At 42.3% G+C, this 22973-nt stretch overlaps 1 protein-coding gene across 1 annotated transcript in view; it reads right to left on the bottom strand.

The window, feature by feature from the left end:
* dmgdh (dimethylglycine dehydrogenase) overlaps nucleotides 1–22973 on the bottom strand; it is a 62434-nt gene that overhangs the window by 16846 nt on the left and 22615 nt on the right. The window contains exons 8-9 of the mRNA XM_080419871.1: nucleotides 16813–16982; nucleotides 14873–15026 (exon numbers count right to left, since the gene is read on the bottom strand). Of these exons, the coding sequence (XP_080275997.1) occupies nucleotides 14873–15026; nucleotides 16813–16982 (324 nt within the window). The remainder of the gene's footprint in view (nucleotides 1–14872; nucleotides 15027–16812; nucleotides 16983–22973) is intronic.

Raw genomic sequence — 22973 nt, 5'->3', positions numbered from 1 at the left:
AAAAATTCATCCCATCAAACTTTCTGATGCTGTTTTTCTCCCAGTGTGGAGGAAGAATGCTTAGGAATTTTACTGTGATCTCTCGCTCTTGAAATATGTAATCCTTGGTTTCTGTTGTGTGTAAACAATAATAGCGATTCAAAGCAGTTTTCCCCCAAACTCCACCTCCAGTGGCTGTCATAAGAACGGAGGGAGCGCTCTATGATCATGGCACCAGAACCTGCTCTTGCTCACGCAGCTGAGCCTAATTTATGCTCCGTCCCGCGCGCAGAGAACGGCCGAGAATAGCAGACCTCCAAGCTCACAGCGGTCGCATCCGCGACGTGGTTGTGAGCTTGTATGTCAGCTGTTCTCGGCGCACAATACCACTAGCCAACACACAAGAGGAGGTTGAATAAACTGAAACCAGCGCACCCCAAAACAACAGACTTGGGGATCTGTTGAGAATTGATCACATGAAACAGTCACCTGTGCGCCCAGTCTCAATGTTGGTAAACAAATAATTGGTCTATAGTGCCCAGTGGTTCAATTCCTCTACCACCAAATACTTCACCCACCCTCGTACTGGCAGGAAATATAAAATAACATCCTTTATCAACTGTAATTCTACTCATGGTCAGGAGCGTATACCTATGTTACTGCTGCTTGCTCTCGTACAGCGAGGACGTCTTTGCTGCTTGCTCTGTGCTATGCTTACATTCTTCTGCTGATATCCATGTTTTATTTTTCTTTGAGAAACTACGAATGGATCCTGGATATTTATAAACCCATGGGACTATTTCTTCTACAGACACAAGTTTTTGCCATATTTCAAGATACTATTCTTCGACATCTAGTGACTGGGTACACGTGACACCTAGCCAAAGCTAATTAGCATCAGGATGTTCCCGAATATTTCAGCAGTTGATTACCAAAAACTGCTTCAAAAGATTGCAGTGCTGGAAACGGAATTACACAGATTAAGAGTGAATGTGGAAGTGAATCAACATTAGAGCAACGGACAAGACCGTGCCAACAAAAAGCCAACTAGCACTAGCGTGGCCTCCGAGAAACCCCAGGACAAGGCCTTCTCCTGGAACACACTTGGGGCAAAGTCAAAGGACAGGAAGGAACGAATAACTGGCAGAACTCGGAGCCCTGAGATTACAGATTTGACCGGCTGGCCTGCGCTACCACCCCCGCATACTGCGTCTTCTACTCCCCTTCAACAGTGGACAACTGCCAAAGAGAGAACTACGAACAAACCTCCCAAAAAAACGAGTGTGTAGCTGGGAAACAGATTTACTCCACTGCTGCAGGACCCTAGATGTCCGTCTGATGACAGAGACAACATCTCATCTTCACCCAGCAGGGTAAGAACCAAGAGTAATTCAGAAGGAAAAAGGCTACATGGAAAGCAAATGACTATGCCTGAATTTCTGATCGTGGGTGACGCCGCTGTGAAAGATGTTAAAAACATAATAAAAAGAAAGGCAAAAGTGCTATGTTTCTCCAAAGACATGGGGCTCTATTCAGAGCCAGATTTGAACAAACCACTAATTAGGGATTTCGGACTAGGCAAGAGGCGTTTCCCCGCAAAATTCGGTATTCTATGGCACCCCCGTGACCCGCCAAACACCTGAGCTACCCGTTACATTATGCATAGGTGTGGTTTGGGCGTTACAATGATAAAACCAATCACCGTGCCAGAAGCCATTGCCTTTAAGAGAAGACTGCGCTAGCCGTCATCCCGATCCAATATATGCTCTAGCCTATCTACCTGTCTGCACTGTTGCCTGGTCTGATTATTATAAGCCACATTGGGCTTGTTTTCCTTCTTTTTTTTTATTTTATCCAAATACATTTGTATATTAATTTGTAGCCTATTGTGTTCACAATAAGCTTGTCATATTAGTCAGATCCGGAATAGTATATGAAAGCCATTTAAAATATGTATACTATTGGTACACACTGGCTGCTCCCAAATAATTAATTACATCATGTTGCGACAACGCTCCTACGTGGTACACAGACAAACAGTAGCACATGGGTATAATAAATTGGACAGTTTTAGGAAAGGTCTATAGCCTACAGTATGTACTCACGTTGGCTGTTATCGTTCTATTTCCACCGTTCTAATGGATTCCAGGGGTGTGTAAACATCTCTGAAGTTGCTCCATAGTTTCCTCTGAAGTGACGCAGTTAATTAAAGTTAACTTACATCCATATTGTCCCCGTTATCTTTCATCATCCACCTTTGTTCAGTAATCCCGAACAGAGCTAAACTTTAAGTTTACATCAATCAAAGCCTCTCAAATCCAGACACATTGCTGCGATGCGTATGTGCGTCGCCTATACCTACCCAAAATAACAGACATACAAGCTATCAACGGCGCTGCATCATGTCGTGTCGACAGCTACAGATCTGTTATTTTGGACAGCATACAATATGAGGCGCGCGCGCGCCACGGAGTAGCCTATCACTAAACCAAAAACATTACATTACGTGGTCAACAACATAGCCTACTAGACATGTAACTTGCTTGGAGCTTTTAATGCAGTGGTTCTCAACCTGTGGGTCGAGACCACAATGGAGCACCCAACGCCTGGCGAGCTTGTAGATCTGCTATTTTCAAATAGCTGATGTATATGTTAGAGTGCTCATGTGGCCCATAGTCGCTTGACTCGCTTCTTTTGGGCTGGTTTTCCTAGACCTGGTTGCTTGTTAGTTGTTTTTCCTCACAACACTGGCACTGATGATAACTAGACGGCAGCCGTCATAGAATCAAAATGACCCCGCTGGGAGTGGTGGTGGCGTTTGTGGTAGAGTGACCATGGGTTTGTATAGAGAGAGATAGCGCATATGCGGTAGAGTGAGCATCGGTTTATATGAAGAGAGAGAGCACATTTGCGGTAGAGTGAGCATGGGGTTGTACAAAGAGAGAGAGGCATTTGCGGTAGAGTGAGCGAGCATGGGTTTGTATAAAGAAAGAGCGCATTTCACACACAGATCATTCATATATTACCAAGATTTAATGAGAAATAAGGCTTCTTTAGAAAAATGACTGACGGGCTGGGCTGGGTCTAATTTGTCAATTATTAGTCGAGCCGGGCTGAAATATTTAGGGGATATGAAAGCTCTAGTTAGTAGTTTGAAGTGCTCATGTGGCCTTAGAGTTGCTTCTTTTTGTTTTCATAGACCTGCGACTGCGGTTGCTTATTTCTCTCCAAGGCTGGCAACACGGCTCATGGTCCAACGCACAAAGCCATTGTAGTGTCTGTGTGCACTTGACGGGTGATTTTATAAACCAGCGGGTGCTTCTAGAATCCACTATCCCCCGTCCCCAAGCCGTACCCATGTGTGTCTGTAGAATTGCAATGTGGGGGATATAGCAACAACACGCCCACGGGCACACCTCCACGCGCAAATAACGGCGTCGGCATAATGGTGACGGGTAGAGCAGGTGCTAGAATAACCTATTGGGGCGGCGCAGGTCCATTATCCCGATTTAACGGGGAATTTTTGGCCTGAGAATGGGGCAGATGGTCTCTGACATGAATGACAGAATTTTGAATCTTGTCGCTGCACACCCAACCGTAAAAACCCTGATTTTGCACATTGGTACATGTGACTTAGAGGGCAAAAAGTCAGAAATCCTAAAACAGCATTTCATGGCTTTATTCAGCACAATCAGCTCGCTAAATGTTGATGTTTGCATCAGCGGCCCACTTCCTCCTACAAGAGGCGGCGATGAACGATTCAGTAGACTGTCTGCACTGAGCAAATGGCTTTCAACTACGTGTACCAACAAATCTGTGCATTTTATTGACAATTCCAATTTTTTACGAGATCGCAAACACCTTTTTTCAGACGGTTTTCATCTAAACAAGCTAGGAGTCAAATTGTTCATCTCAAACGTGTTCTACACTCTGCGTGTGCCTCCACCACCCTCTGCCAAGACCAGAACACAAGAATCCAAAACAACAGATAGTGCAGAGTTATCTGTTACCCCTGCTGAAGCTGCGGATGAAGTGAAGGGGGGCGAAGCCACGGCCACCCTCACCGAGGATGGTGGAGGAGCAAGTGAACTCACAGATAGTGAAGTCTTGGAATTAAAAACAAAGACCAGCATACTCAAAACAACTGCTGATAACCCCAACCCCCAACAGGAGATTGCCATGGTCATGCCAGCAGTGGCTGAGGATGAAGACTCTTCCTCATGAAGAATGAGGAAGATTATCCAACTCCATCACCTTCCTCCTCTTCATCATCTTTTTCCCTGTCCCCAATACCTCTTCTGGAGTTCACCAGTAGCATGAATGACTTGATTAGCGCAGGGATTAGACTCACCCCCCAAATCAAACGCCAGGCCTCACAACCACCAACCTTGCCCTGCCCCCCACCCATCCCCCCTCCACGGCGTCAAAAGAACACCCTGATGGCCTCCCAGCTGGCACGTCTAGAGAAAACATTTGATGGCTGATATCGGTAGGGTCCATTATGCCTAGCCTCAATCATGTCTGGGCCCAAGGTTCTTTCAGTTAGCCTTGTAGCAAACAAGGTTTACAATATTCCCATATTTACAATATAACACTCTTAGCAAATTTAACATGCATTCCCCGTAGAGGCAACAGCCCAATAGTAGACTGCCTTAAGCTAAACCTGGCCCTACTTATCAGGTCACTAAATGACAAGTCTTCCTCTGTAAATGATCTCATATGTAAAGAGAAACTAGATATTATTTTTTTAACAGAAACATGGCTTGGTTCTGATGGAGCGGTGCTCCTAGCTGCTGCCTGCCCACCAAAGTACAGCTTCATTCACTCAGGACGCGAGGGAAAAACAGGAGGTGGTCTGGCGAATATCTTTTCTGACACTTTAAAATTCAAACCTCTGACAAACCTTGGCAGTTTTAAATCCTTTGAATACCAGGCCACCATATTGGAGAGTCAATCCTCTGTTTTTTTTTGTACTATAAAAAAAACTTTTTTTTTAGCTCATCTGCAGCAAACAAGTTTCCTCGTCATCTGGCATGTGTGCCCCCCTTACCTGATGCTCCCTCAGTGAATGATATGGTTCAACATTTTAATCTTAAATTAGAGTCAGTTCTCGACGCCCAGTAGTGAAAACTAAAAAGAAACTTAACTCTAGAGTAACACCCTGGATCAACGGGCACATGCGCTCACTCAAGAAAGAATGTCGTAGAGCTGAGTGAGTTTGGAGAAAAAACTAACTCACTATCCACCTAGAGATTTTTAAGAAGTCAACAGCGGCCTATAACAAAGCATTGCGTTTGGCAAGGCAGGCATATTTTTCAGGCATTATTAATGACAACAAGCACAATGCCAGAGTCTTATTCTCTACCATTGAACGTCTTTTAAACCCCCCCCCCAGGCTTACAAGGAGTCGCTCCCTGCCTCTAAAGCGGCTAATGGTGCATGGTGTGTAGATCACTCCAGGGGAAGCCTAATATCATTCTGCGCAATTAATGAAGAGGAACTCTGCAAAACCATATCACAGATGACATCATCATCCTGTTCACTGGATGCAATACCCACCGTTTCTCAAAGAGGTTTTAGACAGTGTGATTGGAGATATCCTAAAAATTGTAAACCGCTCTCTACAATCAGGCGTCTTTCCAGACTCACTGAAAACGGCTGTAGTCAGGCCTTTACTCAAGAAATACAACCTTGATCCATCGGTGCTGGGTAATTATAGACCAATCTCTAATCTGCCATTTCTGGGCAAGATCTTAGAAAAAAAAAATTCTAAGTCTTTCATCAACTGGATGTGTTCCTACAGAACAATAAGGTTCATAACAAATTCCAATCTGGCTTCAGGAAAGGTCACAGCACATAAACAGCACTTGTAAAAGTAATTAATGATCTTAGGGTGTCCGCTGACGACAAAAATGTATCCGCTCTCCTACTCCTTGATTTAACGGCTGCTTTTGATACGATTGATCACACAATTCTAATACAACGCCTGGATTACTGGATTGGTTTGTCAGGCACAGCCTTGTCTTGGTTTTACTCCTACCTAACAGGCAGAAGCTATTGTGTCAGTCTAGCTGACTTTGATTCAGACACGACATCTGTTCTGGTATTCCACAGGGCTCAATTCTGGGTCCTTTATTGTTCTCCCAGTATATACTGCCGCTGGGAGAACTCATCGATGATCACGGAGTGAACTTCCATTTCTATGCTGATGATACCCAGCTATATCTTTCAGTAGCTCCAGACGACCCCTGTGCTCTAGACCCATTGTTGACCTGACTATCCAGTATAAAATGCTGGATGAGTGAGAACTTTCTTAAGCTAAATGAGGATAAAACAGAAGTTCTCATAATTGGTTCTAGTGAGCAGAGAGATAAGTAGACTTGGTAACCTGACTGTAGAAAGTAACTACAGTAAAGAACCTGGGTATTATTATCGATTCTGAATTGAATTTTAATACACACATTAATCGAGGGACAGCGAGTGCATTTTCCGGCAGCGGAAGCTGCCGCGGAGCTGCCGGCGGCGCCAGCTTTGGGAGTGTGCTGCGTTTGTGTAGCGAAACGCAGTCAGTGGGGCAAACGCAGTCCCCACCAATATTATTTACGATTCTGTGCCTATCGGTACATAACTCGGACGGCGCTTAGTCGACTAGCAGTCCATCGGCCGGTCGTCGCGGGCACTCACGCCTGGAGGCGCTCGGGCGCGACTCCTTGGCCTCAAGGTCTGCTGAGTCGGCGCGCCTCCGTCATGGTCCAAAACTATACTTTATCGGCGAAAAAAATAAGTTGCCGGCAGCTGCCGCTGCTCGAGCACGCAGTTGTTTATGTGTCGCTTCACGTCTCCGGTAAAATATTACAGCTGTCTGCTGACTTGAGCACCTGAGTGACAGGTAATAACGGGCTGTACCAGCAGGTGGCAGTAGCTTGCATCACAGGCATATCTAAGAGAGCCAAGCTCCTAATAGTAGAGGACCTGGCTAAGATATGTATGCACTTAATTTAGGAGAGAATATCTCAACTATTTTTGGCTAATATGACCCCAGGGAACAACTTAGGAACTATGAGAAATTCTCTATCCGGGGCGAAATACCCGAAAATGACCACGCCCTTTTTAAAATGACCACACTTCCAACATGGCACTATCTTCTAAACCATTGGAGCTACAGATTTTCTGAGGTGCTCAAAATGTTCAGAATACTCATGTTTGGGAAACCCGTGCCCGAGCCAGCAACCCTACAGGTCATCATAGTGGCCAAATCCAATATGGCTGCCACCTGAAAAAGGTTTTGTCTATAACTTTGGAACCAGATGAGCTATGAATGCAAACTTAGTGTCTAAATCATGTTTTTTGACAATTAGAAACATGTTGGAACGCTTATATTTATGACTGGGTGTAGCTGGACCTCTATTTTGCATATTTCAAAGATGGCGACTATCTGACAATTAGTTTAACTTTTTTACATTTTTGCAAACTTGGTGTCTATTTTATACTTTTTGAGCATTAAAAACACATTAGAATGCTCATATTATTGATTGAAGCCATCTAGAGCACTCTGATTTGCTTATTACAAATATGGCCTATATCAAAAATGTTATGTAACATAAAGTTTCATCCAGATTTGAGTGTAGAGTTGTTGGAATGAGTTAAGATCAAACGAAGAAAAGAAACAACCTGTGTACAGATGTTGAAACAATAGAATATGAGTTGAACCCAAATTATACAGCAACAGCCAGTACATTATATGCAGAGCAATGCTCAGTATGAATTGAATAATATCATACTAGTCAAAGGTGTATAGAATTTTAACAATATTATGTTTAAATTAGAATCACAGATTATTTTTGTTCTAATCATACAACTTCTACATCGAGGTGCAACGGACTCCAGCTTCGCATCATTTGCTTTATGTCCACTACATGACTTTTGAAGCCACGTGGAGGAGGATGGTGCAAGCTTTACTGGCATCTGCAAGATGGGTCCAGTAAGGTTCCCAAGTCTTGGTCATGGAGTCCCAATACCAGCCCAACGTACTGAAATCTGGGATGTAATGGCCTTTTGACATGCTGAATGTATGTATCAGTTCTGTTGCTGTTGTAACACCAAGACAATTATGTACAATGTACAATAATACAGATTGTTCAAATTCTATACATCTTATGATAGGATTACATTTATGCTTTACATTGTTGCACATACTGCACTAGCTGTAGCTGTATAATTAGGAATGAGTTATACTCTAAATCATTCTATTGTTTCAATATAATTACATCAGTAAGATACATTGGTTGTTTCATAACATAGTGGCCATATATGTGATATGCACATTAGAGTCCTCTAGATAGATTAAATCATTAAGATAAGCATTCCAACATGTTTCTACTGGTCAAAAAACATGATTTAGACACCAAGTTTGCATTTGTAGCTCATCTGGTTCAAACATAGCCAAAACCTTTTTCAGGTGGCGGCCATATTGGATTTGGCCACTATGATGATCCCGAAGGTTGCTGGCTCGGGCACCCTTGCTACATCATCAGAGCATGCCCTGGGTTATATCTGGGACACATTTGGTGCTTTTAGATTGATTCACGCAAAAATATTCTTATGGCCCTTGACTGTAATAAGTTGACCGTTTTTAGCCGTTTGTTTTAGCTGTTCTGTAATAAAATATAAAATTTGACATTTTACACTTTTCTATTTTGCACTAAACATGAGTATTGTGAACATTTCGGCCACCTCAGAAAATCTGTAGCTCCAACGGTTTAGAAGATAGAGCCATGTTTGAAGTAGCGGTCATTTTAAAAGAGGTGTGGTCATTTCCGAGTATTTCGCCCCGGATAGAGAATTTCTCATAGTTCCTAAGTTGTTCCTTGGGGTCACATTAGCCAAGAACAGTTGAGATAATCTCTCCTAAATTAAGTGCATACATATTTTAGCCAGGTCCTAGACTATAAGCAGAGGTGACAAGGACCAGAACCAAATACTCTGTTACAAGTAAAAGTACAACATGATTTGCATCAAAATATACTTAAAGTACCAAAAGTAAAATTTCTCATTATCATGCAGAATGCCCCATTTCACGCGTTTTCAAAATAAGGTTGTAGAGCTGCTATTTTCAAATAGCCAAATATAGGACTGAAGTGGTTAACATAGGTTTTGTATTAACAATCTAAATCTATAAAGTAACTAACTACTGTAGAAACTAAAGTTGTCAAATAATTGTAGTGGAGTAAAAGTACAATATTGGCCTATGAGATGTAGTGCAGTAGAAATATTACGTTTTTTTTTTAAAGGGAATACTTACATTCCATTCCATTCCATAACTGTCATCAAGTGTCACAACTACTGTTAATATTATTAGCTGATATTATGAGTTCCACATCACAGTTTTAATGTAATTCATGACCAGTGGTGTAAAGTAACTAAGTACATTTACTCAAGTACTGTACTTAAGTACAATGTTGAAGTATTTTTACTTTCCTGGAGTATTTCCAATCTTCAGTACTTTTACTTCTACTCCACTACATCTCAGAGACAAATATTGTACTTTTACTCCACTACAATGATTTGAAAACTTTTAGTTACTAGTTACTTTTTAGACTTTGATTATTATCGCAAAACACACTAACCACTTCAGCCCTATATGTATTTTGATCATTTGAAAATAGCAGATCTACAAGCTCTATTTTCAAAAGATTTTTTATACATTTTGAACTTTTGAAATGGGACATTATGCACAATGAGTATTTTTACTTTTGTACTTTAACGATGCGATGCGAAACATTGTGAGCTTGTAGATCTGCTGTTTTCAAAAGATTTTTTATACATTTTGAACTTTTGAAATGGGACATTATGCACAATGAGTACTTTTACTTTTGTACTTTAAGTATATTTTGATACCAATACTATTGCATTTTACTCAGGTAAAATTTGAATTCCAGACTTTTACTTGTAACAGAGTACTTCTACATTGCAGTATTGATACTCTTACCTAAGTAAAACATTTGAGTACTTTTCCCACCAATGATAATAAGACGTAAGTACTGTATCATTTGTAAGAATCAAAGTGGTACAGAATGTTACAGTAGCATAGATTATCAAGTTACACACTTATTATAAAACAGCTGCATCGGAACATCATAACTGCTCCATTCAGCATGAATGGTTCATTCGTCACGATGTGACGTGTTGTGGGTTTGTAAATCTGCTATTTCTTCAGAATGTTTGCCTATCATCAGAACATTATAGAACATGTGTCTATTATGACAGTGATTCTCCAAGTGAGGTCCTGGGGCCCCTGGTGGTCATTACATTACATTACATTACAGTCATTTAGCAGACGCTTTTATCCAAAGCGACTTACAATAAGTGCATTCAACATAGGTAGGGAACGAAAACTACTAATCACCAGAAGTCTTAAGTGCATTTTCTGCAAACACAAGCAACCACGAGTATACCTAGCGCTAAGGTAAAAGTGCAATATATCAGCTACCTATTTCCTTAAACAGATGAGACAAAATAGCAAAGTCAAATGAGCAGGAGCTAAAACAAATAATTGTATCGACTAGACAAGATCCAATAAAACAATACAACAATAAAACAAGCGTTCTGTGGAGTCTCGCTCGGAGACCGCCTGACAGGTAGGCACCTCACCATGGAGAGACAGTGGGAGAGAGACAGAGAGAGGCATAGCAGGCAGCACCACAACCTAGGCCACGTCATCGAGGGGCGGTACCTACCAATCTTGATCATGAATCAACCTCAACTCAGCGCACCTGCGGGGACCGGCTAGGTGTGGCACCAAACTACAAAATGCTGCCACTCTCTCTCAGTCTCCACTGGCTCTCCTGGTGAATGGACGGGTGCTCAGGCGGTAAGCGAATACTCCACTATTTTCCCTCTACAATTGTAATTGTTAGGGAAATTGAGAACTAAAAGACTGTCTCTTTTACTTTTTAGGCAACCTGTGGAACGATGTAAAACAAGGAATGAAATGTGATGAATGGAAACCCCGAACCCGGGAAGAACCTGTGTTACTAAATAACTTACCTTATGATTTAGAAAACGTATAAACAATGCTCTGTGAAGCGATCATTCAATAAATGCCCTTTATTGGGTTTGTACCCTGCCTAACTGTGTCTTGGCCTTGATCAGTGTCCCACAGTTCGTACAACTAGTTAACAACAAGTAGGCCAGGCAAAGAGGAAGGGTAGTGTTTCCTGAAGAGGTGGGTTTTCAGCCTGCGGCGAAAGATGGGCAGTGACTCTGCTGTCCTGACATCAGTGGGAAGTTCATTCCACCACTGTGGGGCCAGAACCGAAAAAAGTCGTGACCGTGTGGATCGGCCAGAAGGACCCTTGAGTGACGAGGCAATCAGTCGCCCCGAGGTTTTGATTGATTGATTGAATATTTTATTAGGCAAAAAATGTAAAACAGCACAGTTACATTTAAAATACTTTGTCTAACAGGTCCGTTCATAAAAGTCCTTGCGGACTTGTTTCCAATGAGGGCCTTGGTATTTAATTCATAGGTGGCAGACCGAAGTGGTCGGGCAGGGGTGTAGGCATCGACCATAGCCCGGAGGTAAGAAGGAGCTGTTCCTTTCACTGCCCTATAGGCTAGCACCAGGGTTTTAAACTGGATGCGAGCCGCTACGGGGAGCCAGTGTAGAGAACGGAGAAGGATAGATGCGTCGGAGAACTTGGGGCGGTTGAACACCAGACGAGCCGCAGCTTTCTGAACAAGCTCCAGAGGTCTGATGGCAGATGCCGGAGCACCAGCAAGGAGGGAGTTGCAGTAGTCCAGGCGGGAGATGACAAGAGCCTAGATGAGCACCTGGGCTGCCTTCTCCGTGAGGAAGGGGCAAATCCTCCTGATGTTGTAGAGGAGGAATCTGCAGGACCGTGTCACTGATGCGATGTTTGCCGAGAACGACAGTTGATCGTCCAGGGTCACACCAAGATTCTTCGCAGTCCGAGTTCACGTCACCACAGCATTATCAATGGTGATGGCCATGTCTCGGTGCGGACAGCCCTTCCCCGTCATTGAGGGGGTTCCAGTTGGTCCTCAGCAAAAAAAAGTTAATATAGTGTAAAAATCAGTTTAGGCCATTTTGAAAAAAGCGCCGCGTTGTGAGCTTGTAGATCTTCTATTTTCCAAAGATTTGAAATGTCTGGAATATTTTTTTAAACTCACAACTCAAACACACATATTTCACAGAATATGTTCAGATGGGGGTCCGCAGCCAAACACAAATCAATTTGGGGGTCCTTGACATGAAAATGTTTGAGAACCACTGGATTATGACATGCATAGAATTAGGTATGCCAGGGTTTGTGTAAATACGTGTTTAAAGTGAAGTGTTGTCAAGCTAGTTTGGTGGGTTCTAATCCACACAGACAGGACAGGACAGGTTTCATAAAGGCCTCCAGGCTACAGGTAACATTTAACATCCTTACCTAATAGTTCACTCTACAGAAGGAATGCATGAGGCCCAGGGGTGTATTGGCGCGCACAGCACGCGCATTATATTTTACCTTAAAGTAGGAAACATGTACATCTCATTTGTAATTTATTTCAGGAGTGAGTCTGGCATGATCGCCCATTCTGCAATATTGGCTGTGGGCTGGAGTTGGGCGGGAGTAATACCGTTGACTGACAACCCCTTCAGCCAATGATCGTTGTTCCCCTTCAGCCAATTGCAGTGCATTTTTACCACCTCCAGACTAATGTGACGCAACGGGACTTTTGAGATGGCCATGCCCAAAATAGGTTGCCTTATTCGGATAAATGCGTGTCACTGCCCGCCCCTGCCGGTTCTCTGAATTTTTATTTTTAAATAGGCTCTGTCATGATTAATTGACCACATATATGAAGTTAAACAACTAAATTATATCCAAACGATATCTTATAAGTAAATTCCGTGCCTCAAAAAAGAAGTTTGAGAGCGTTTTAAAACCGAAAATAAAAAGTAGAAACTGCCCACAGAAACAATGGCTGCCGTTCGTGTTTGGTCGGCTGCACTCAGGCTGCACTCGGGTCCATTCGAACTCGCCACCTGATTGGCCAACTTTCGCTGTCAATCACAGAACGATGAGCGACGACGCTGATAGGCTCGTTTTTTTGGTAATGCGCTAGAAACGCCCAGACAAGCCTTCAGGCCAGACTCCTTCCTGAAATCAAATGGAAATTAGATTTTCCGGAGGGAGGGGCTTTACCAGGCTAGGAAACATGTTTGTATATAGCAAATGTTTTTTAGCTTACTTTTACTCTTTTAAAACTAATACAAATTCAAGGAATGCCACAAATTATAGAGATGAAACAAAAAGTTTGCTTTGAACGAGTATCTTTGTCTTCTTCGACGGTGGCTGAGGCATTGCTGCGTGCAGATATAGGATACTGGCAGCAGCCCTACTGAAGCCAACATGCTGTGTTGCTTACCGTGTAGCCTGTGAGGAGTGAGGATACATTTTCACACTCACTTGTAAACCTGCAGAGGTAAAAAAAAGTACTAGCGTGCATTCTAGCATGCACGTGAGTGCATGCGCGTGCACTGTACCGTCCCGTGAAAAATGTACCGGCCAAGCTCCGTCCTACTCCGTGTGGCCCCCATGACACTACTAATGAGGTCTGTTTAGAAGTAAGTTGCTCAAAAAGTACTCAAATCTTTTACTTAAGTAAAAGCATCAATACTGCAATGTAGAAATACTCTGTTACAAGTAAAAGTCAAGAATTCAAAATTTACTTTACTAAAAGTGCAAAAGTAGAAAGTACTCATTGTGCAGAATGTCCCATTTCACAAGTTTTCAAATGTATAAAAATCTTTAGAAAATGCTTGAGTTGTGGTGTGCTGTTCAACGCTATTTAAATGATATGCTATTTATTATGTCTAGAAGATACATAGATGTGAACAGATTTTGGTCAATCTGAAAGATTGTATGTTGTTGTAAAACAGAACGTTTGTGAGAGTAGTTATTACTATAGAGTGTTCCTTTTTTTTTTTTCTGTAACAGGGATCTCCCTGTCTCTCCAGCTCTTTAGTAAACAGAAAATAGATTTTCAGTAAGTAAGTAAGTCTTAATAAGACAATAAGAGGCTTATTGTTGGTATCAGCCGAGAACGGGGGGGGGGGGGGGGTTCTATCCCCGTTACAATGGACTAGACTCCTGGGAGACGGATTGCTGAGATGGAGCGCCACACCTACCATCAGCCCCCAGTACTTACCGCACGACTTGTCGCATCCAAGCCGTGCTACTCACAGTTACACTGAGTTGGCGGTGCCCGGGATCGACCCGATGACCTTGTGGTCCACCGACTGAGCTCCCCGGACACAATCTAATCTCAATCAGGAGAGAGTACCCATTTATCAGCTTAAATTCTATTGCGTTCCATTTCCACTTTTCATCACTTCCAATTTCACTTGTTTATCCTGTGTGAGTTCTCTCTTCTCATATGAGTTCTCTCTTCTTATTACTATCATAATACATAGCTATTTAACACTTGCACCACCTTGAATATAAGTCAGTGGTTATCTTTATCTCATCTTATCTTAACAACAACAAGCTTAAGCAACACAAGCTTGTAGATCTGCTATTTAGAAAAACCGGGAAAATGTGTGCAAATCTTTGAATATAATATATTATTTTAAAGCAACATTTTTTACTCAAATCTTTGCTTCTGGGGGTCCCTGGAACAACATATTTTGAGATGGGGGTCGGCAGCCAAATACATATCATTTTTTGGGGGTCCTTAAAAAAAAAAAAAAAGTTTGAGCACCACTGATATAGAAACATACGTTTTTCAGAAAACTGTTGGGATTTAGAAGACATTTGTAGAATCGGCTTCAGGTCTTAATGGGTTCATAACAAAACAGTTCATGTTGAGTGTGTGTTCCTACTTGTATCCGGCATCGTCTCCAGGCTTGTAGAACCAGTGGGGTTGTTCCCATCCAGCATGGAAGCCCATGGAGCACTTCCCTTTGAGTAGCTCATAAACTCCACTGGTTCTGATGGTGGGCCGGCCTTCAAAACGTTCCTCTTTAGGGTATCCCACTGGAGACAGGGAGAGAATGGAAGAAATGGAGAAACTATACAATCAATGACGGTCCCCTCACGCATTAGGACAATATCAGTCACCAGAAGCAGGGGTGTGTGTTTTCAATGAGTCTAACATTCATTAGAAGGACAATATCAGTCACCAGAAGCAGGGACGTGTGTTTTAATGAGTCTAACATTCATTAGAAGGACAATATCAGTCACCAGAAGCAGGGATGTGTGTTTTCAATGAGTCTAACATTCATTAGAAGGACAATATCAGTCACCAGAAGCAGGGACGTGTGTTTTAATGAGTCTAACATTCATTAGAAGGACAATATCAGTCACCAGAACCAGGGACGTGTGTTTTCAATGAGTCAAACATTGTTAACATGGAGTTTGAAGTTACAACGGTTTATTTGTAGATATAATCAAATTAATATAAAATATCTAAATATTGAATCAAGCAACTGAACTCTTTCACTGCCAAGGACAACTTTTACGACTTTTTTCCAAAGGCTCAGACTGCCATCACTGTCATCTGAGTGAAGATGGCAGCTCCACAAAAGAGATAAAGGCAAGAATTGGCATAGCAACGTCAGCCATGACGAGACTGGCCAGTATTTGGAAAAGTAACACCATCAGCTTTCCAATGAAGGTCAGACTTTACAAGTCACTTGTACTCTCCACCTTACTCTATGGCTGTGAGAGCTGGACACTCACAGCGGACACGGAGCGCAGGGTACAGTCCTTTGAAAGCAAGTGCTACAGAAGAATTCTACATATACATCATATAAAGAACACCGGACAAATGATTATATGTTAGACAGTTAGTTACCACCCACCCATGCTGGAGAACAGATGCCCCTACTCTCAACAGTAAAACGTCATAAACTGGCCTGGTATGATCATGTCACAAGACATACCTCCCTGTCAAAGACCATCTTACAAGGGACAGTGGAGGGAAAGTGGAGAAGAGACAAGCAGAGAAAGTCCTGGATGTACAACATCAAGGAGTGGACTGGCTGCCAAGGAGTGGAATGGCTGCAGCTTCCAAACCCTGCTACGCACAGCAGATAATCGAGAGTGCTGGAGATCCCTGACTGCCCAAGCATCCACCATGACACTACTACGGCCCCCTAGGCCATGGGATGAGTGAGTGAGTGAGTGAGTGAGTGAGTGAGTCAGACTGCCAAAGACGACTTTTACGACTTTTTCGTTTTCAGTGGTTTTCCACCTGATGGCGCTGTTCGCTAACACTCGAGTGACCATTTTCATCCTCAAGTCACACAGATCACAGGATATCACGTGATCGAAAGATTAGTGTATTAGGGGAAATGGCTGTATCTTTATTTCTTTTTTTCTCCCTGCATATTTGACGAGACAAGCTATATTCAACGACCTGTAAGAAGTGACCGGGGGGGTTGCGATGACTATTCTTTTTCCTGGCGGAAGCACAGTGAAATCCTCCGTGTTTAGCAACCGTCAAGGGATCGATCATACTGGATATAAATATTATGTGACTAGTTAAAAAGGCAAGGAAAACGAAAAATCGCTGGCTGGCAGTAGGCGATTCCGTTATGAATTTACTCTGGCTGTGAAAGAGTTCAAAACTGTCTGGGGTGCACACAAAAGCTAGAGTAGACATTAAAATTACCAGAAGTGTTTGAAAGTGAAATAACTCTTTAAGCCTGATTTGTACTTGTTTGTACACCAGTGTCACAAGCTTAAGATAGCCGAATGTGACACGTTGTGAGCTTGTACACCAAAGCGCAAAGAGTAAAATAAGTGCTATTGTTCTTACCCACGTTGTTGAATCCGTAGGACTCTCTGGCTTTGGCACACATGTAGGGAACGTCGGTCCATTTGCCGTAGCGGTTGGGGTCACACTCGATCAGGTCGTACGGAGGCTCTCCGGTTCGAATCCAGTCACTCAAGAACTTACCGATGCCACCGGCGTGGATCACCCCGTACCTGGCGGTGACATGACATCAAGTCAAATCAAATGTATATAGAACATTTCACACAACAGGTGTCTCAAGGTGCTTTTAATCAGTCATGTGATGGCTGCCTTATTTAGGGTAAAAAAGTACCCTACCCCAGTGGTTCTCAAAGTGAGCCCAGGGGTCCTTTAGGGGGTTCTAGGGGATCCCCAGCAAAATTAATGATAGTTATGAACCAAATGGACACTTGCGGGTCCATTTCATTTCATTTGTTCACTCTCAGAGTTAAAATTTTCAACGTAAACTGCGGTCCTACAGATTTAAAATAAGCCATTAAATGGGGGTCCGTTGCCTAATGCATATCAAATGGGCGAGAATGGTTGAGAATCACTACTATGGCCGTAAAAATCTTCTCTTATGGGGGTCCCTGGCATATCTTTTCAATTGGGGGTCCGCGGGCTAATATGTATCCATTTGGGGGTCCTTGACATGAAAGGGTTTGAGAACCACCACCATGGATAATGGCTGCTTACGGTTTACAGAGGTAAGCCTTTGGACTTTGAAAATGATATCCCTACCTATTTTCGAATAGCCGAAAAAAGCACAAAGTAATTAAAGTTTTCACAGAATTGTGCAGGAGTATAACATACTGTATTTGACTCTGAGATCTAGTGGAAGTATAAAGTATCGAAATGGAAATAGTCAAGTTAAGTAAAGGTACCTAAACCATTGCACGTATGTACAGTACTTGAGTTAATGTATCTACAGTAGTTACTTTCCACCGGTCATGCGTACCCGAATCAGTGTTAATTTCAGTGTCGACTATCTTTTTTCACTTCAAGTCACTTCAAACTAAATAAAACTAAGCTATGATGACTAAAACTAAGACTAAATGGCCCTCATTTATCAAAGTGGGCAAAATAATGGGCTTACGCCGAGATCACCGCAATTGTTGGGATTTATCATTCTATCGTGACTTTGACTTGAGCGTACGGCCTGCTCAGATATCACGTCTGGTCTGAAGGCGTGTAGGATTTGTCTTAACCCGTTTGTTCCATCGTAGACATGCGGAGCAGCATTGTCTGACCATCTGACAGGCATCTAAACATATAGTATTCACTCAAGAATGTATAGCTATAAAACTGATACATTTAAAAAAAATTGTAAAGGCATACACAACAATGTGTCATGTGAAATTCGTAAGATATTTGCAAGAATACAAGCAATTAAAAACAATATAACATATTTACAATGTTTCAAGTTAGATGCTTAAAGAGCTGGTGCCATGTTTTTGCACTTTTTCTGTTTTTCATGTGTCTATGAGGTTGATAGAACTTCATTAAGCAACCCGGTGGTGGTTTTATGGTGTTTTATGTCTTCTCTGACTATTTGGAGTTTCTTCCTGGAGGCTGAAACCTTGAGAGTCAAAGGTGCCAATCCAAAAACAGCGACATACTGACGAAACAAAGTCATACCCACCCACCGCACCTCCCCTCATTATCATTGTCATTTATACTACAATCTTTTGTGGGCGGAGCTGGCTCAAACACACGTGTGTGACCATGGCAGGTTGTTCTGTGCCTAACTGCTGTGTGACAGCTATCAAACAGTCGTTTCACACTTTACCCATTGACACGGACAAACGTGATCAATGGCTTAATTTCATTTATAAAGACAGGATTATTCCCTCAGCCCTCTCTACCAAGCTTCGGGTGTGTAATTCCCATTTTGTTGATGACTGCTTCACCAACTTAGTGCACGTCAATATGGGATTTGCAAACAGGAAAGTACTGAAGCCAGGTTCTATTCCGACGATTTATTCTGGAGACACAGAAAGCAGCACCTCAGGAGCGATACCGGTAAGTTAAAACATTCGCCAGCCCCAATAAAATGACTTAGGAGCATGAATCGGTTTGACATAGCCTTGTGTCTGTGACCTCCCCCACTGTTTAGTTGTGGGATTTAGTTCAGCGTCGATAAGATCGCTTCTGAACATCGTATGGAAAATGTAACGGTAGTCGCGGTAACCTACAGGCGTCTGTTGTTACGACGGTGTGAAGATATTAATGGATGGGTTGAAACAACCTTTTAAACCGGGGTTTTGTGCCGGTCTGCGTTGAATTCAACGTGCAGAGACAGTGCTGGTCGTGAACGCGCATGGCCGTTTAACATGGCGCAGAGTTCGATCAGGGACGAGCCTCCATGTTAATTCAACGCAGGCTGCCAACAAACTAAGGTTTTAAACGGTTGTTTGAACCCATCGATGCGTTGTTTCACGCCGTCGGAACAACAGACATATGTAGGTTACGGCGCCTAGCTTTAGATTTTTCATACGATGTTCAGACGGTAAAAATTGGACATTAAATCGGCAGAACATACCGACGCGGGCGGGACCAACTCGAGTCATACAGTCTCAGCCAACGTTAGGGTCGCCAGAGCTAGTTCAGTTGGATTAGATACGCATAAGTGATTGTTTGTCAATATAATAAAAAAGAGACAAATTATCTGTGCCTCTGCAAACAGAAGTGTATTATCAAGGTGGAAATGGCTCTGATGAATACATTATGAGAGCATCTAGTTAAACGTTTTATATGCATATGCCTACTGTAATATACTGTAGCTTATATTTCCATTTTCTAGTAAGGGGATGTATGGAAAGAATATAGCCTATTTAAATGGGAATGTCAGGTTGAAGGAATACACATGCATTGTAATGATAGTAAAATGTGTGCAGTGATGCTATAAATAATGTCACTGATGTAATGGATACCATAGTCATTGTAAGATAAAGTTCTACTTGGTTCACCAGATTCAGATTCAGGTTCAAACATATAGGGCTGTATTTGTCCAATTTGTCCTCCCTCTGCCATTTTGTAAACAAATTGCCTGGCATGCTTGTTGTTAACTAGTTGTACGAACTCTTGTTTTATTTTTGTTTTGTTTTATTGGATCTTGTTTAGTTGATACACGTATTTGTTTTAGCTCGTGCTCATTTGATTTTGCTATTTTGTCTCATCTGTTTAAGAAAGTAGGTAGCTGATATATTGCACTTTTACCTTAGCGCTAGGTATACTCTTGGTTGCTTGTTTTTGCAGGAAATGCACTTAAGACTTCTGGTGATTAGTAGTTTCGTTCCCTACCTATGTTGAATGCACTTATTGTAAGTCGCTTTGGATAAAAGCGTCTGCTAAATGACTGTAATGTAATGTAAAAATGGGCAGAACCATGGGCAGTCCTTTTGTGATAAGAGGGAGGGACTAGGACAGGTGGGTGGTCTTATAGGAGGAGGCGGAAGGACTGGATTAGATGGGTGGTGCTAAGTGAAACCAGGTATACTTAATGAACTGGTGGGTGTATCTACATAAAAACAACATTTTAACACTTACTGTACACTTTTTTTTTTTTTTTTTTAATCCTTACACAATAATAATACCTTATGATCAGGTTTTAGGGTTGAAAAATATCATGGCACCCCATCTTTAATCATTCAGCCTTTTAAACAGTGCTTTACTGGCTCTGTGTTAAAGGAGTAGTTCACCCAAAAATTACTTATTTTCTATCAATTACACACCCCATGAAGCATTGAATTCATGGAGATTTCTTAGTTTTTGTCACATTCCTGAGCCGATAATTTGATGATAATAATAAAGATGCTAATATATCCGGTAGGAGACACAAAGGAGACTTTTTGTGTCTCCTACCGGAGAAACCGCTAGTTATCAAATTATTGTCTTAGGAATGCGATAAAAAAGAAAAAATCTCCATGAATTCAATGCTTCATGGGGTGTGAAATTGATAGAAAATAAGGAGCAGGGAGCGCTGCGCTGGAATATTTTCATGACATTGGAGACATTGGCGAGTGAAGTCTCCCAACTTGGGTAGGCTACTGTAGCCTACAGTAGGCTACGTCTCTTTCTGGAGTTATGTGCAACCTCGTATAAGGATAAACCCGACGCTCGAATGCCAGCTGCGCCCAGCGCAAGTGATCTTCATTGTGGGTTTTGGCCACGGGTCCGCAGTGGGAGAGCGGAGGTAACCAGCCCACCACACATTGGCCTTCATCCATTAATGTTTACGCATTGCTCAATCACTCCATAAACGTTCAAATCATGATGACAGCCCCACTATCTATCTTTCATAAACGTGGTGTCAGTCACAGACCAAGGGAGGACGCAGCCGCAGGACTCACTTTATTTTGCAAAACAGGAGAGTGTATGCGTCACCACTATCTGCGCTGCATGGGCGTTAAATTAAAACCCAAACGTGTTCCAATCATGACGATGTGATTGGTGTTATTCAACAATGTAGGCCTACAGGAAACAGACAACGCGTAAGCTATTTGTTATTTAATTCATGATTCAGGTTTTGGCTAGAATTTTTCCGCCACGTTTTTACGTTTTACCCAGCAACCCCATGTGAATTACGCCACAGCTGAAAAGCAGCCCAAACATTAGCGTAACTAATAATTGGGCCGAGCGGCCCGGAAATGACCGTGATAATCCTAAAACGGGAGCAAAACTATTTCTGTGGGGTCGGTGGGGTGGCCGGTGGGGTGGCCGGTGGGGTGGCCTACCGGCCCACTGGCCCAGCGGCCCACCGGGCATATGCACGGTATGCCAAATGGCCAGTCCGCCCCTGGCTTTATGCCGCAAGTGGGCATTTGTCATTGTTCACTTTTTTACAGATTATTAAACTACATAATGTAAACTTTCAAATGAAGTGTCATTCATTGAAATAGGAAGAAGATGTGCTCATTTGAATCTTGTTATCTAAAATAGTCCAAACTGAGAAAATCCCTTCTAAACAATTTGCACTTCTAGCACCTCTCAGCTCCTGGTAATGGGCGTGAACAATGGGTAATTTATTCAACCTAGCCACTCCTCTAATCACTCCCCCATTGACACCTTTCAGTCAGCTGTCCACTCTATAAAATATTTAGTGCCAGGGACCCCCATACAGGATCTGTGTTGTAAAAAATAGGCATATTACATATCATCATCATAATAGATTTAATAAAAGATTTATTTGAAAATAGCATATCTACGCGACTGTATCGGTTGGGAGGTGTATTGTACTCTGATACATTTTAACTCTATGAGAAAATGGCCGCCGATCGGATTAAAATGTTTTTTATTGAACAATGCTGAAGATACGGGTACTTATACCCATCCGAAGTGAATTGTAACATCTGTGGCCATGGGGTAAGCACTTTATATTTCAAATCTGAACGTGTATGTAGATGTGCGGGCTGTAAATGGAGAAAGTGCAAACACCAGGTTGAAGTTTCATAGGGCTTGGTGCGAAATACAGCGCATTAGACAGTGTTTCCAGGTCTGATTATTATAAGCGACTTTGGGCTTGTTTTCCTGTAAAGTCGCACAGCTGACTGAAAGGTGTCAATGGGGGAGTGATTAGAGGAGTGGCTAGGTTGAATAAATTACCCATTGTTCACGCCCATTACCAGGAGGAAATTGTTTAGAAGGGATTTTCTCAGTTTGGACTATTTTAGATAATAAGATTTAAATGAGCACATCTTCTTCAAATATTTTCCTATTTCAATGAATGATTGGACTATTTTAGATAACAAGATTCGAATGAGCACATCTTCTTCAAATATTTTCCTATTTCAATGAATGACACTTCATTTGAAAGTTTATATTATGTAGTTTAATAATCTGTAAAAAAGTGAAAAATAACAAATGTCCCACTTGCGGCATAAAGCCAGGGGCGGACTGGCCATTTGGCATACCGGGCATATGCCCGGTGGGCCGCTGGGCCAGTGGGCCGGTGGGCCACCCCACCGACCCCACAGAAATAGTTATTTTTAAAAAATATTTCTGCTCCCGTTTTAGGATTATTACGGTCATTTCCGGACCGCGCGGCCCAATTATTAGTTACGTTAATGTTTGGGCTGCTTTTCAGCTGTGGCGTAATTCACATGGGGTTGCTGGGTTAAAACAGTAAAACGTGGCGGATAAATTCTAGCCAAAAAGATATCCTAAACGAAAACCTGAATCATGAA

Source organism: Gymnoscopelus braueri (assembly GCF_963280865.1).
Source record: "Gymnoscopelus braueri genome assembly, chromosome: 22".
Classification (NCBI taxonomy): Eukaryota; Metazoa; Chordata; class Actinopteri; order Myctophiformes; family Myctophidae; genus Gymnoscopelus; species Gymnoscopelus braueri.
This window is presented reverse-complemented; position numbering and strand designations above follow the sequence as displayed.